This window comes from Nicotiana sylvestris, chromosome 6 (assembly GCF_000393655.2).
Source record: "Nicotiana sylvestris chromosome 6, ASM39365v2, whole genome shotgun sequence".
Taxonomy (NCBI): Eukaryota; Viridiplantae; Streptophyta; class Magnoliopsida; order Solanales; family Solanaceae; genus Nicotiana; species Nicotiana sylvestris.
The window spans coordinates 86,489,204-86,504,716 of NC_091062.1; the positions used below are offsets into that span (position 1 = coordinate 86,489,204).

The following is a 15,513-nucleotide window of genomic DNA, read 5'->3' on the forward strand; positions in this document are numbered from 1 at the left end:
TGAACGGATTAAGTGGGTTTGCGCTCAAATTGTCACCCCTAGTTTATCATTAACAAATCTTTGCTTAATTTTTGGACTACTTGAAAGCTGAAACCTCAATCAGCCAATAATATTTGCCTTGACGTTAAGTTAGCTAGCTCAATTTTGAATTGTACACAAACATGTGTGTTAGTCCAAAATCTCCCGATGATAATTATGCAGTTGTAGATTCAGATCCTGCATTTCTCACTTGTTGTAAAATTATGTTTTTCGTAAATGTTAAAAAAAACATACGTTTCTCTACATTAAAGATAAATACGCAAGTTTTTTGGGCTGAGAGGGTGGGCGGAAGTAGAAATAAAGAAATTTGGGAGAGAAGCTCCAACTTCTCTCTAACCATCTAAAGAATCCGATGACACTGCCATAGAGATGGATATATCCACAATCCCTCCTAAACCACCGGATATTCACAAGGAAGAAAAAGAAACCACACTACCTAAGAATTCACCCATTTCGTATAAGGACAAATTAATTAGGGGAGAGGGAGATATGGATATTATTATTGATACCAATGATTCCGTTTCCAATATCTTACCATCTGCCACCTTAGACAAGCCATCAAAGGGCCCTCTAACTTCCACAAAAAAAAGAATCTCCCTATCCCAAGAAGATAGAGCCCGCATGTATTTGCTTGGAAATACTCTATATAATTATTAAGCTTCAAGGCAAACGAATACTTCACCAGATTCTTAGGAAGAAGTTTTAGGAAATGTGGAAGGTGAAATAAAATTACCCTTTAATCGACCTAGGAGTTGATTACTATATTGCGAAATTACAAAAAAAAAGAAGATAGTATGCAGTCAATCCTTCAAAATAGTCCATGGTTTATATTTGGACATTTGTTTATCATGTCAAAGATGGGAACCAAATTTTGTTGCATCGGAAGCTAAACAATCCCTTACTGCAATATGGCTTCGATTACCAAATCTTCCTATTGAATTTTATGATGGATCTATCCTTCAAAAAATTGGTAACTCAATGGGTAGATTATTAAAAATTGATGCTTGTACATCAGCAACCTTAAGGGGGCGTTATGCCAGATTATGTGTAGAATTACCAATGGATCAACCGGTTGCAAAATTTATCTACATAGAAGACCATAAACAACAAATAGAATATTAGGGTGATAAAATACTTTGTAAAGTGTATGGAATGCTAGGTCATACAAAAATTAATTGCCCATGCACATTAATTTCTCTGCCAGACAAGACTATCAATGAGCAAGCAGCCCCAAACCACAAAAAAGATCAAAAGTCACACATGCACCAAAATGAAAGTGGCTGCCACACAGTGACGTTCCAAAGATCAAGGAGACTGTAGAAGAAAATATCAGTGGAGGACAAAGAGGATCCTATTGAGGCAAGTATAGACATTAAATTATTTAATGCAGCAACGGCTAAGTATATCAATGCTCAAAAATTAAAATTTGTTAACAAAGACACTACTTCTTTGGCAACTAGCCAAGGCAGTAGGAGACTTGCCCAGAAATCCAATACCTCTATTACCACCAAACAAGAAAAAACTAATGGTTTTCGATTAGAAAACCGTTGTATTATGAGTCCACGATTTTACAAACCATACTAATAAAAATAAATCTTTATTAAAAAGGAAAAACAGCTTGCATGACATTAGTGGGGATTTTGACACGTTAAGTGAGGAAGCCCCTAGTGATATTACTAAGTCATTTGTCACGCCTACTAGTACTACTACTAATACAGCCCTTAAGGCAAACCAATTTTTAAACCTATCTAATACCCCTACTACTAATGATATAATTAGTACTACAAATCCCATTATTACTATTACAAATCCCTCCAATAGCATAATACACTTGTCTTCAAACCCTCATCTCATTAGCCAAATGTTGGACGACATGCACCACGTTCCAAATTCCATGCATGCAAAATCTTGCAATATATCCCCTACGCTAAGCCACTCAAATTGCATGCAATTAGATGAAATCATTCCCTACTTCCCAATCTCTCCCATTTTAATCAACGATAATCTTACTGAAAATGCCCAGAATTGATTTACGCAATCAGAGGAGATACCGTCTCATCCAAATCCTCCGTCACCAACGTCCCTCCAACATGGAAAACCTTCCTCTACTCCCCTAACAACTCCAAAATTCTCCGACAATATATGTTCAACCTCCACTGCCACAAGACCATCATCCAATGTCTTAGATAGAAATAGGGCTAATGGGGAGGGGCCTAGTGTTGAATGCTACGATCAATAGCCAAGAGAGTGTGATCCTTATCCAAAACCCACGATACCGAGCACAGCTTATGGCCGAGGGTCTTCACATGGAAATAAGCAATTATATGAATCATGTGTGGGTGAACAATATCCTACAACCATTAGCTCCACAACTAAATCCAAACCTAGTGCAAGATATGAGAGCACAATGGAATCTACCCCCCTCCCATTTCACTCCAGTCTCCATATTTTCACAAAACCTAGGCTTGGACCTTCCCTTCTTCCCTCCGGAAGCCCTAACTGCTCTCAACCCTATCTTGATGCAATGAGAGGCACCACCCCAATCACAACCACATAACCCAAACATGTAAATGTATATGGGAAAAATGAACCTAAACCCTCCAGTAGTTCCAAATGTAGGCAACCCAATGGAAGAAGAAATGATCAAACAAAGAGGCTTAGTAGGAGAATCAGTAGAAGAATTATAAAACTTAAATGAGGTAAAAGTGTTCCTATTCAGGGAAACTCAAGAGAAGAGGTATATACTTGCATACCGTCAAAACCTTCACAAGTGCTCGATGGACATTCGTCCTCCACAAGATCCAACAGTGGGCAACATGGCAATGATCCTAGTCCCTTCTCTAAGGAGAAACTCAACTACCCCTAGGGATATGATGGAAAATAGACACACAAAAGCACACGATTTTAATATGATTAGTCCCATTAAAATCATTATATGGAATATTAGGGGGGGGGGAATGATGAGGATTTTAGGAGGAACTTTAGAGAGCTAATGATTCAACATAAGCCATATGCGGTCACACTTCTTGAGACCAGAATGCTATCCCATGTTACTCTTCTAAATGAATTTAAGTTCTCTGATATGATTGAAGTCCCAGCAAATGGTCAAGCTGGTAGTATGGTGGTCGTATGGGACCATGCTAAGGTCAATGTTCACAACTTTGTTCGTAGAAATCATGAAATTCATGCAATCATTGAGGTACGTCCTACTAAATCCATATGGCTAATTTCATCAATATATACTAGCACTAATTCTTCTTCTAGAGATCAAATATGGAAAAATATTAAAAATTACAGATGACAATTATAAAAGGTCATGGCTAGTAGAAAGAGATTTTAATGATGTTTTTAGAACAAATGAAAAGCTAGGAGGCAGACCATTGAACCGTATGCGAGTTTTTAAACTTTGGTCTAGTCTTAATTATTGTAATTTACTCGATCTTAGTTATAAAGGAAGCAAATACACTTGGTCTAATAATAGATTTAATAATAATAGTCTCACTATAGAACGCCTTGACAAAGTCTTAGGAAATGATCAGTAGATCAAAATCTTTCCAAATGCTTCTATAACTCACCTCCCAAAAACACATTCGAATCATAATCCATTACTCATAAACTTTATACCTAAGCAGTACCAAAAATTTCCTAAACCATTCCGTCTAGATCTATTTTGGTGCAAGCACCCTCAATTTAAGGATGTGGTAACTACTGCTTGGACTAAAAACCACTACGTAATGGCTTCATCGACCTTTGGAGATAATGTCATTAATTGGAAAAACAAAACCTTTGGTAATATATTTAGGAATAAAAAACGGATTTTAGCCAGACTCAATGGTATTCAAAGTTCTATTGCTTATCATTCGAGCCCTTTACTCCAAAAATTGGAAGCTGCCTTAAAAATTAGATTCAATAACATCCTAAAAATTGAGGAAGATTACTGAAAACTCCGCTCTAGAATTCAGTGGCTCAATGAGGGGGATGCAAATACTAAATTTTACCAAATTATGGCTATCAATAGGAAAAGAAGAAATAATACTGTTTTCTTTAAGGATGAAAATAACAATTGGATTGATGATGCTGGGCCATCCTCAATCATACTAAAGAATATTTAGTAACATTTTCACAATAACACACACCTCCAGTGATTGGAACACTATAAGATATGATCCATAAAGCTATAACAATATTGATCTATCCTCACTGGATAATTCTCTCACAAACGATGAGATTATTAAGGCTTGCTTCTCTTTTAAACCATACAAGGCTCCAGGCCCGGATGGACTTCATTTTTTCTTCCAAAAATATTGGAACATAATTGACAACTCAGTAATTAGTCTCCGTAAAGAAGCCTTCAGTAGCGAAACAATTCCTAATGGTATAAATGACACCCTCCTATATCTTATCCCCAAATTCCCAATGCTAATAACTTAAAAACATTTAGGCCTATAGGACTTTGTAACACTATTTACAAAATTATTATCAAGGTCATTTCAAATCGATTAAAGCCTTTTCTAAATAGCCTCATTAGCGCCTATCAATCAAGCTTTATAAAAAATAGGAAGGCTAGTGACAATGCTATCATTATTCAATAACTCATACTCAAAATGAATAAATATTGTGGTAAAAAACACAATATGCTCTTAAAAATCGACCTAGAAAAGGCTTTTAATTGTCTTGAGTGGTCCTTCATCTATAGAGCCCTAACCTTCTTTATTTTCCCCCAAACATTATTAAGCTTATTATGAACTGTATTTCCTCATCTAAAATTACTATCCTAGTTAACGGCTCTAGAACTGATTATTTTGCCCCTACAAGAGGTATTAGGCAAGGTGATCCGTTGTCCCGATACCTATTTATTCTTTGTATGGAAATACTGTCTACACTCATCAACCACAAAGTAAATATGAGCTACTGGGATCCAATAACCATAGGGAAGAACAACTACCAGTTGTCACATTTGTTCTTCGCGGATGATCTTACCTTAATGGCTAAGATCAATAATAAATCTATAAATGCTATTAAGCATTGCCTTGATCTATTTTAATCCTTGTAATGACAATCCATCAATAGGGCCAAATCAAAAATTATTGTCTCCAAACACTGCCCCAAAAAAATCTGCAACAACCTATCTAGTGTCCTCAATATCAATATTAGTCACACATTTGAAAAATACTTAAGCTTTCCCATTACAAATTCAAAAACTAGAGCGACTGACTTCCAATTTATTATTGATAATATGCTAGCAAGATTAGCCACCTGGAAATCAAACTGCCTTACAATGGCGGCAGGTGCACCCTAGCTACCTCGTGCCTTAATTCACTCCCAAATCACATTATGCATTATATTCTCTTGCCCTCAAAGATTCTTAAAAATATTGACAAAATCAAACGAAACTTTAATATGGTGTACAAACACTACCTCCAAAAAAACTCCATCTTATAAAATGGGACACAATCACCAAGGATAAAAAGGAGGGTGGATTAGGGATTCATACGGCCAAGAGCAAAAATTTAGTAAACCTAGCCAACCTAGCTTGGAGACTCCTCTCAAACACGCATTCCCCTTGGGTAAAAACTATTCACGATTTTCATAGTAATAGAAAAAATATTAAGAATCCATTGTTTATTTGGTATAGCATTATCCAGGGATGGGATATTTGTTGCAAAGATATTACTTGAATATCCCATAAATTATCATCTCTCAGTACCTGGAATAATCGTTGGATCCACCAATCCCCACCATTATGCCAATGCGTCTATGGTCCCCTTATCCAGATTGATAATATGATAACCATTAAGGACATATGGATTAACAATCAGAGGGACTTATCAAAAATTTCAATGGAGCTTCATCCTTCCTTGATTAACAAAATAAAAGCCACCACTCCTAACTTTAATAATTGTGACACTCCTATTTAGTCACTACCACTAATGGTCACTTTACTAGCAAGCCGTGCTATAATCAATTAGACACTCAATCAAACGAAGCGTAGGATTTTTCTTGGATTTGGGAGCTAACTTGTCCCAACAAAATAAAATTCTTACTATGGTACCATAACAGACTTCCTACTAGAACATACTTAAATCACATTGGTATATACATTGATCCTACTTGCACCTTTTGCAAGAATAATAAGGAAACCATTACCTATATTTTCATGCACTGCACGACCGTAAAAGATTTTTGGCAACTTTTAGGCATAGACATGGTCGACTGGGATACAACTAGTAATTGGTTGACAAGCATTCGCGATCATAATTGTTTACTAAAAAAGGGAATCATTAATTGGAAAGAAATATTTCCCTTTGCTATATGGACTATTTGGATCAATAGAAACAATGACTTATTTAATAACACCACAAACAAAGCATTCATGCAGTATGCTTACAAGCATGCAGTGGAATATAAACTCCTCACTGAAAAGGAAATTATGCCATAACAAAAAATTTCCATCTTAGTAAAATGGCTTCAACCTACTTGTAACCGTTTTAAGCTTAACACCGATGGGTTCTTCAAAGAAGAAACATCTAGTTGTGGCTTTGGTGGCCTATTCAGGGATAATAATCGAAAATGGGTGCTTGGATTCCAAGGGTCTCTACCTGGCCTATCACCCTTGCATGCTGAGTTGATGGCACTAAAGACGGGCCTACATCTTGTAATGAAACAAGGTTTCACTAATTTAGAAGTGGAATCAAACTCTACGGATGTCATTAACTGCATAGAGAATGGTGACACATCACTTAACAACATTATTCATGAATGCAGGTTATTGATGAACCAGGTGAGAGTTCAAACAATCGAGCACAACTTCAAAGAGGCCAACAAACCAGCACACAAGCTGGCTAAGCATGCTCTCCGTATAAACAGTGGTAGGGATCTCGAAATTATGCACTACCTGCCATCTTTTGTAACCGCTGTCTTATTCTCCGACTATGAAGGTTCTATCTACCTAGTTAAAAACATTAGCAAGGATGCATGCACTAAGCTTGCATCCCTTGGAAATAAAAATGTCCTGCGTGACATTAGTATGTTATGTAATAGCCAAGTAGGTAATGTTCCTTTAGACAATACTAACTATGTAAACTCTATTTTATGATTTTTATATAATAGATCCCTGCATATATAAAAAAGAAGAATTTGGGGGACAATAATAAAATGTGTAGAACTAAAGGAAGGACTTCAAGCAATAAATGGTGTACCACTAGTGCACTCAAGTTGGGTAGTCGAGTACCAAGTGTCCCATATCCAGGATTAGATGGAAGAAAAAATCATAGGGTTGTCTAGTTTTCCATTCCATCAATTGATTGAGAGAATTTTTTTTTGGACGTGTTCAAATATATATGGTGGCAAACGGTGCATGCATCTCTATCCCTTTTATTAATTATTTTATTAGAGAAAGCAATATAATGGGAAGACGAATCGTTGCATCAAAAATATCAAGCAAAGAACATTAAGAGCTACATAAACATTCCATAGTGCAATTCTAGTCTCCTCTCTACTATCTTATATTGGAATGGCCCTTTGATATTCTAGTCAGACCTGACTGATGGTAAAAACTATTCACCAAAACCCCCAAAAATAAAATGTAAGGCAAAAGATAATTATCTGGTACATAAACTATATTAATAAGTGTCATTGTTTACCCTAAAACCGGATAACAATTGAATTTATACGCGATTTTTTAGAATACATGATATAACTTGGTACAAATTGAGAAGAATAAAATAGTATTGAAATAGACAATTAAAAAATAAATGCAAACAACATATATTGTACAACTTTGACCCTCGAGTTCGGTCACCCTTGAACCAAATATGTATCAAATGACTTAAGAACAGAAAATCAAGATTATGATAGCTAGAGAATGACAATATATTGCTTTGTATTGCGTGGATATGATGCATTTACAAATGATTAGACTCCCCTTTATATTGTAGGGGAGACCTACTCTAAGTTTCAATTCTATATGAAGTAAGAAATTCCATGATTGTCTAATTAATCGGCGTCTTCTTGATACATGCCGGGATTCGTGCCGTGACCCTTGCCTAATTGCGGATATTTCGTCTTTCCGTTATTCGACTCGGTAAGCTTCCCTTGATCTCCATCTTATTAGGTTTCGATCTTGGTCGATCTCTGTGACGACCCAAAGGGTCATCACTTGCTTTCAGTTAATTTTTGTGTCTCCAAGGCCTTGAAAACCTCATTAGAGTTATCTCGATTTGCGTGCACAGTCCGGGCGCGTAGCCGGAAGGCTTAAATATGAAACTCTATGAAAATTGCTAAGTTTTGATGTTAAAATGAATAAATTTGATTTTGGGTAAACGGACCCAGATCCATGATTCGACGGTCCCAGAAGGTCCATAGGAAAATATGGGACTTGGGCGTATGCCCGGAATCGAATTCCGAGGTCCCAAGCCCGAGAAATGAATTTTTAAGTGAAATTATTTTCAGAAATTGTTTAAGGAAATTTGAAATGAAAACTGATTAGAAAGCAATGGTATCGGGCCCGTATTTTGGTTACGGTGCCAGGTACAGGTCTTATATATGACTTGAGTCATTCCTGTGAAATTTGGTTAAAAACGGACGTCGTTTGACGTGATCCGAACCTTAATTGAGAAATTTGATGTTTAAAAGAGTTTTGAGAAATATCATTGATCTCGATGCTTAATTCGATGCTCGTGATGTTATTTTGGTAATTTGACTACATGAATATATCCGTAGGATGTTTTTGAGGTTGTGTGTATACTTGGGTTGGAGTTTCGAGGGCTCGGGTGAGTTTCGATTAGGTTCCGGGATGCCTTAGGCTTAGAAAGTTAGATGTTGCAGGTTCAGGAAGTTGCAGGTCTCTGAACCCTTTAGTGCGGTCCGCGAGAAATCGCGTGCGACCGCGGAGGGGCCAGCGCGGCCGCAGTCGCCTTTGTGTGGAGCGCGGTGGAGGCTGTGCGACCGCAATCCATTTGATGCGGTCCGTACAGGGGGTCTAAGAGGGGTATAAATAAACGGAAATTTTAGTTATTTTTCACTTTTCAAAACCCCAAAAACATAAGAGGCGATTTTTCAAATAACCTTTTCTTCTCCACAACGTTGGTAAGTGATTTCTAACTCATTTTCTTCACTCCTTAACATCTTTTAACATAATTTCAACTTCAAATCAAAGATTTTCATGGGGGAAATTGGGTGTTTTGGGTAGAACCTAGGTTTTTTTTTCTAAAATTGGGGATTTGGACCTCAATTTGAGGTCCCATTTTAAAACAGATTATGTATTTGGATTTGTGGGAGAATGGGTTATCGGGTTTTGGTCCGAACCTCGGGTTTCGACCACGTAGGCCCCGGGGTGATTTTGACTTTTGGGTAAAACTTTGGAAAAACTCATTTTCATGCATTGGGGTTGATTCATTTAGCACTTATTGATGTAATTAAGTAACTTGTGACTAGATTCGAGTGGATTGGTGGTGGAATCAAGGGGTAAAGCTATAATTGAGGCTTGAGTGGTGTTCAAAGCTTCGAGGTAAGTGTTTGGTCTAACCCTAGCTTGAGGGATTAGGAGTTGAGTCATACTTGCTACTTGCTTCTTGTTGAGTACGACGTATAGGCATGGTGACGAGTATCTATACGTTGGTGTCAAGCATGACCGTGGGTCTTAAATTAAAAGTTGTTGTGTTCTTGAATGACACTTTGTATGCTTTAATTAATGATCTTCTATGATTGAGCATTTTCATTAATTGAACTGAGTACCAGCTAAGTGAGATTGGTTATAGCTGATTCTTCCTTGCCGGGATGACTATTTCGATATTGTTGTTCCCTTGCCGGGAAATTTTTATATTGCTTTTGTTCCCTTGCCGGGAATTTATTATTTCACTTATGTTCCCTTGCCAGAATTTCTTGTGATTATGTGATGAACTGTAAATGGGAGCGGGTGGTACGCCTACCACAAGATATTATGAAATGAGAGCGGGTGGTACGCCTACTATAGGATATTATGAAATGGGATCGGGTTGCACGCCTGCAAGATGGAAACTGAAAGTGAAAGCTGTCTTTACTTCTCTTTATCTGTGTTAGAAGTTATATTATTAACTTCCTTGTTATTTCTTGTTATTTTGTTTTGTCAGCTACCCCCGAAGCATGTTCCCATTCCCCAGCTTTAATTGCTTATTACTTGTTGTTTTTCTGCCATATGTTATATAACTGCACAGGTTTATCTGGAGTCTGGTCCTAGCCTCGTCACTACCTCGCTGGGGTTAGGCCAGACACTTACCAACATATAGGGTCGGTTGTACTGATACTACACTCTGCACTGTGTGCAGATCCTGGAGCAGCTTTCGGACAATAGTTGGAGGGCTTCCTTCAGTCCACTCGGAGACCCAAGGTAGACCTGTAGGCGTCCGCAGGCCCTGGCGTCTCCCTCTATCTGTATTTCCTGTTTCATTTCCTTTGTTCAGAAACAGTGTATTGCATTTCTTCAGACCTTATATGTAGAAACTCTTAGACAGTTTGTGACACTGTGACACCAGGTTTTGGTGTATTTGAGGTTTTAAAAGTTGTAATAGACGTAACCTTCAGACATTTCATGGTTATCTTCCGTTTAGTTATTTAAAGTTATGCTATTTTTATGTTATTGCTCGTAATTGTTAAAAGAAAGTAATTTGGTAAGGAATTAGATAGTTAAGGGTTGGCTTGCCTAGCTCTCATTAGTAGGCGCCATCACGACTTCCGAGGGTGGGAAATTCGGGCCGTGACAACGATCTTAATTAATCGGTCTTAGGGTCTCGAGTTCGGCAACCTAACTTTGCACCATAGTTCGATATAACACGAGGCTGATCCTTGGCTTATCGCGCTCCAGTCTTAATCAGTCATATGGAGAAGGCAAGCCCGAATTTGACCGTATACAGTCATGACATGTGCCTTTTATGTAAGGTTTTATCACTTGACCATAGTTATTGATTTGTGTTCTTATTTCAGTTTATTACTTAACCATAGTAAAGTAATATGATTTGGTGCATGCCCCATGTCCGAGTATGATTTTGTCCTCATGCACCATGCAAAACATGCAAATGGACATAAATTGTATACCCCACCACAATAATGCTGTTGAAACCCTTTTAGTTCCGTAAATTTCAGAGTTTTAAGTTACTTTGTGAGCATTAAACGGGCACTTGGACAAATCTTCACTTCTATTTCGAAAGTTTCTCTTCTAAATTGGAATGAGGTTTCTGTAGAGGTATCAAATATCTCCCGACCCTATCATGCTCCAATTTTTCTTTCCACTAATCAGTGCGGATGATATGTACAATACTTGCACAGAATTGACTAGTGTAAATTGACACCCTCTAACTTTTACTAGATATTGCATAAAGCTTCTCTTTTCAACAGCAAAGATGAGGCATTTATATTTAACTACTATTTGGATAAACCAAATATCCACAACAAAGCGAACTTGCAAATTTAGCCGACCACATTTTGTTGCCCCTTATTCATTTATGGTTATTCGATTTTTAGCGCAACACTGCCAATGGCATGTTGTTGTCAGGATTCCTCAGAGTAATGCAACCAGGGGCGAAGGTACATGATGTAAAGGGTGGTGACCACCCTTCGTCGGAAATTACACTACGTATATAGGTAAAATATTAGGATTTAGAGATATATAATATATGTTGAACACTCTTTGTCGGGAATTTTATTCACTTCTTTTAAGTTTGAATACCTTTGAGGAAATTCCTGGCTACGCCACTGAATGCAACGTGCAGAAAATGGCAACATGAGTGTCTTCTTCCTTCTGGATTTTGTCCTTGGGGCAGGATGAAATGTTAGACAACAATATAAACACAAAAATGAAATGTATGACCAACTCATTAAACAAAGTGAAGATGCATTAATTCCCATTAATATTCTTTTTGTATACAAATCTTCTGTTGCCCCCTCATATACTAAGAATTCGTCTAGCTAAGAGCGACTCACCAAAAAAGGGTATATACAGCAGGACATATGAAATGGTAAAGAGTGCCATTCTATTGATTCTCCATTTACAAAGAAAGAACTTTCTACCCAATGACGCTAATCTGCCAACCTAAAGTTTATCACTTGATGATGGCTTAAGTTCATTCTTGGTTCCTCTTCTCTCTTTCTTTTAGGCAGAGATAACGAAGACATAGCTCTGGCTGACACCACCTTTCTAACAAGTGATTTCCACAGCTCATCATCTCCCCTTTGTTGCACCTTCACTTTAAACTGCCTGTAATGTAAATAATATATAGAGCTGTTAAGATGACTTACCAACTACATAAACACAAAAAAAACGAATGATCACTGTATCAGTTCAAGGAATTGACCTTACTGATAAAGCAGGCAAACAAAGTTATCTAAAGCTGATACTTATGTTGTATATGTGGTCCTATTAACTTTATTCAATGCAACATGTTTGGAACTCATTCAAGATATTTTCTTGAGGAACAGGATAAATGGACACGTTACAACTAGATAGGATCCAAACTAACATGTTACGAAAGGTCAGGGGTCCGACTGCTCTCTTAAGTTTTGCTTCCTTCTAGGATAGGTGCACCATGGCCGTTATAGTCGAAATGGGACCGTGAATCATTACCACTACTTGGATAGGTCGCATTCACATCAAGAACAACCCACTTGGCACTTAGAATCACAGTAGACGTTGGGGAAAAAATCTTCATGAGTAGACTCATCTTCGCACGAAAGTAAGCAAAATCACTTGCCAGCTAATGAGAATTTTAATGACTTTCTACTTCAAAACTAAAACACCCATAAAAACTGAAAATATCCAACAAACTGATGTTAACTTGACTCAATCATGAATTAGAGAAGAAATGGACAAATTAGTGACAGTTGATTCGTTGCGTTTTTCTATAGAGACAAATCAACTAATAACATCAAGCTCTGACATGTCACCTAAAAAAATTTCAAGGTTGAACATGACAGACCATATGGTATAGGATCGGGGCCCATCAAATCAGCAAGGCAGCTGCCTGCTTCGATCGGTGATCCTTCTATAATGATTTACATATTTTAGTTACTACTATAATTATTGAGATTCCCTTAAGTGATCAGTACAACAATAGATTAATAAACTAGTTACTCAGTAGTCAGTGGTTACCCGTGGCAGAGACAAGAATTTCTCTTGAGTGGCGTCAAAATATAAAAAAAGTAAACATACGAAGAAAGCAAAAGAACACATAACATATGTACATAAAATTAAATTTTTGAACTAGTTAAACACTGTAGTTTTCCAGGTGTCGATTGACACCCCATAAACATAGCCAAACAATATAATTTTCCAGTGAAGGGGTGTCAGACATAAGGCGTCAGCCACCGGTGGTTAATTACCTGCAAAGGGGAACCCGGCAATCTTCTGGTTGGTCACAAACGGATGCGTGTAATCTTAGGAGCTGCCACATGCGCTTGCATCGCAAACAACTTCCGTTGGCCCTCTTCTTACAAGTAGCGAAATGACGGATCAGAAGCTGGAGCCCTTGACAGGTCTCAAACTTGCTACATGGCTGCCTTTTCTGGGAAGATTCCTTATTATGTGGCCCAACGCTTGTACATCCTTCTGTACAAATATGCTCCAAACAATCCATGGCTTCGCTGAGCTGTAAATACAAATTCAGCTCCTTCCTGTGTCTTCTCGTCCTCTTCTTTCGCTATAATGACAAATTTACGATGAAAAATCACTAAGCTAAGCCACTTGACTGATAAAAAAGATGCAAACAATTGCCATGTAAAGAGTTCATGACAAGCACAAACCTTTCGAGTGTTTCATGATTAATTGAAAAACTTCAACGTTGTTATGAATTCCATGCAAGATTATATTTTGGATTTTATTTGAAATTATATGCAATTCTGTATGAGCTAGATAAAGGGATATATGGTAATTGTATCAGGTTATAATTACATACCAACTCAGCCTCATCCATGAACTGTAAAATTTCAAGTTCAAGAAAGGGGTCATGATCTTGAAGGAACTTCCAGCCCTCAGTCTCCTCAACTTTCTTGAAATTGGTTGACAAAAATTTCATGGACTTGAGGTAGAGATCTGGTGCATCACATAGCCTTGCAAGTTGAAGAACATCTACTGCATTTTCAATCGTCAATCTCTCAGCCAACCCTTTTGTGCATCTCTGCTTTAGCTGTGGTACCAAGTACACATGAGAAAGTGCTAGCAGATGAATCCCATGTCTCTCCATCTGCTCTTCAGTGCACCTAAATACAAGGACAACTTGGTCATATTAGACTCTCACCCTTTCGGTAATAGGCTGGGTTAATTTTTGGTTTTAAGTTCCTGATATTTTAGATAACGTTTAAACCACTTTACACCATTCAATAAGAAACATGAAATGATAATAATTTGGAAAATAAGGTAAAAGAAACTTATAATAATTGGTTAAACGAAATTGATGGTATAAAAATTATTTACATTATCAGTAGTTTATACAGCTTAAAACATTAGTTTTTATTCGTAAAATTTCTTTTTACATAATTAAGTTGGCCTAGGCATCTACCCGACGCCGACTAGAGTTTGAAGGAAAACAAAAAATATGTGATTAGAGAATCTAAGAGTCAATGATGAGCCTCGCAAGGCATTTAACAAATGACAGCCAGATTAGCATTGAAGACCAATCACCTATTTTCTAATGAAAGAAGGAACCAATACTTAAGCGTAGAAGAATCTATTATTATGGTCAAAAGTCAGTATATTCAATTCCAACTTGGACGGAGCCAATCAGATTTGAAGTATGTACGAGATTAACTATACCAGAATATAAAGAAAACAAACCGATTTGCGTGTGTTTTTTTATTTGCGTGTATTTTGGTAACTTACGTGAAGGAATGTAGAAACCGGATGAACACGGAAACGGCATCGCACGGAACGCCCAGAATCCGAATGGTTTTGTCAGAGCTCCGCCGCTTTTGCGGCCGAAGTAGTATGCTCTCCAGAACCGTCGACGCAGCAGCCTACCATCATGTTTCGAAGATATCAGTAGTTTTCAAACTGAAAAAGAAGCTGCTTATAAAACATAAAAATGGAAATTGATTTGATTTACTTTTTAAGAATCGGATCTTTGTTTCCGGAATTCAATTCCCAGCAACTTATAAGAAAGCTGTAGTTTTATTTAAAAATAGTTACTAGTAGTGACAAGTTTATATATAAGTGCGTACCAGAAGGGTGGAATGCGTTGGAATGCGGAGGCCGCTGGAGGTGATGATGTGAACATCGGCTTCAGATATTTCGCCGTAAAATCCATCGGCATCGCTACCAAAGTTTTCTCGTGACATGATAACTGAATTTTTGGACTTGATGAATGATGATATCTTTCGGTTCGATTTTTCCGAAGTAATTGGCGAGAGCATTATGGGCTTGTGTCCAGTATATATAAGCACAGGGAAGACTGCCAACTACCAAAGTTGCGCTTACCTAGACAACAATGTTATCGGGGGCAGTTGATATTT

At 37.4% G+C, this 15,513-nt stretch overlaps 1 protein-coding gene across 1 annotated transcript; it reads right to left on the bottom strand.

Annotated features, from left to right (window-relative positions):
- Nucleotides 1-11,888: 11,888 nt before the first annotated feature.
- On the bottom strand, nt 11,889-15,513 carry LOC104218418 (BTB/POZ and TAZ domain-containing protein 1-like). The gene is made up of 5 exons (XM_009768905.2): nt 15,223-15,513; nt 14,885-15,018; nt 13,962-14,265; nt 13,390-13,706; nt 11,889-12,268 (listed from the first exon to the last, which is right to left on the bottom strand). The coding sequence occupies exons 1-5, from the start codon at nt 15,412-15,414 to the stop codon at nt 12,091-12,093; spliced, it is 1,125 nt and encodes a 374-aa protein (XP_009767207.1). The 5' UTR covers nt 15,415-15,513; the 3' UTR covers nt 11,889-12,090.

Excerpts from the sequence above, each read along its gene's own strand:
- LOC104218418 (XM_009768905.2), bottom strand. The coding sequence starts at position 15,414 with ATGCTCTCGCCAATTACTTCGGAAAAATCGAACCGAAAGATATCATCA. Across the intron at positions 14,266-14,884 it reads CGGTTTCTACATTCCTTCAC|GTGCACTGAAGAGCAGATGG; the intron begins GTAAGTTACCAA and ends CCTTGTATTTAG. Across the intron at positions 13,707-13,961 it reads TCATGGATGAGGCTGAGTTG|CGAAAGAAGAGGACGAGAAG; the intron begins GTATGTAATTAT and ends TTGTCATTATAG.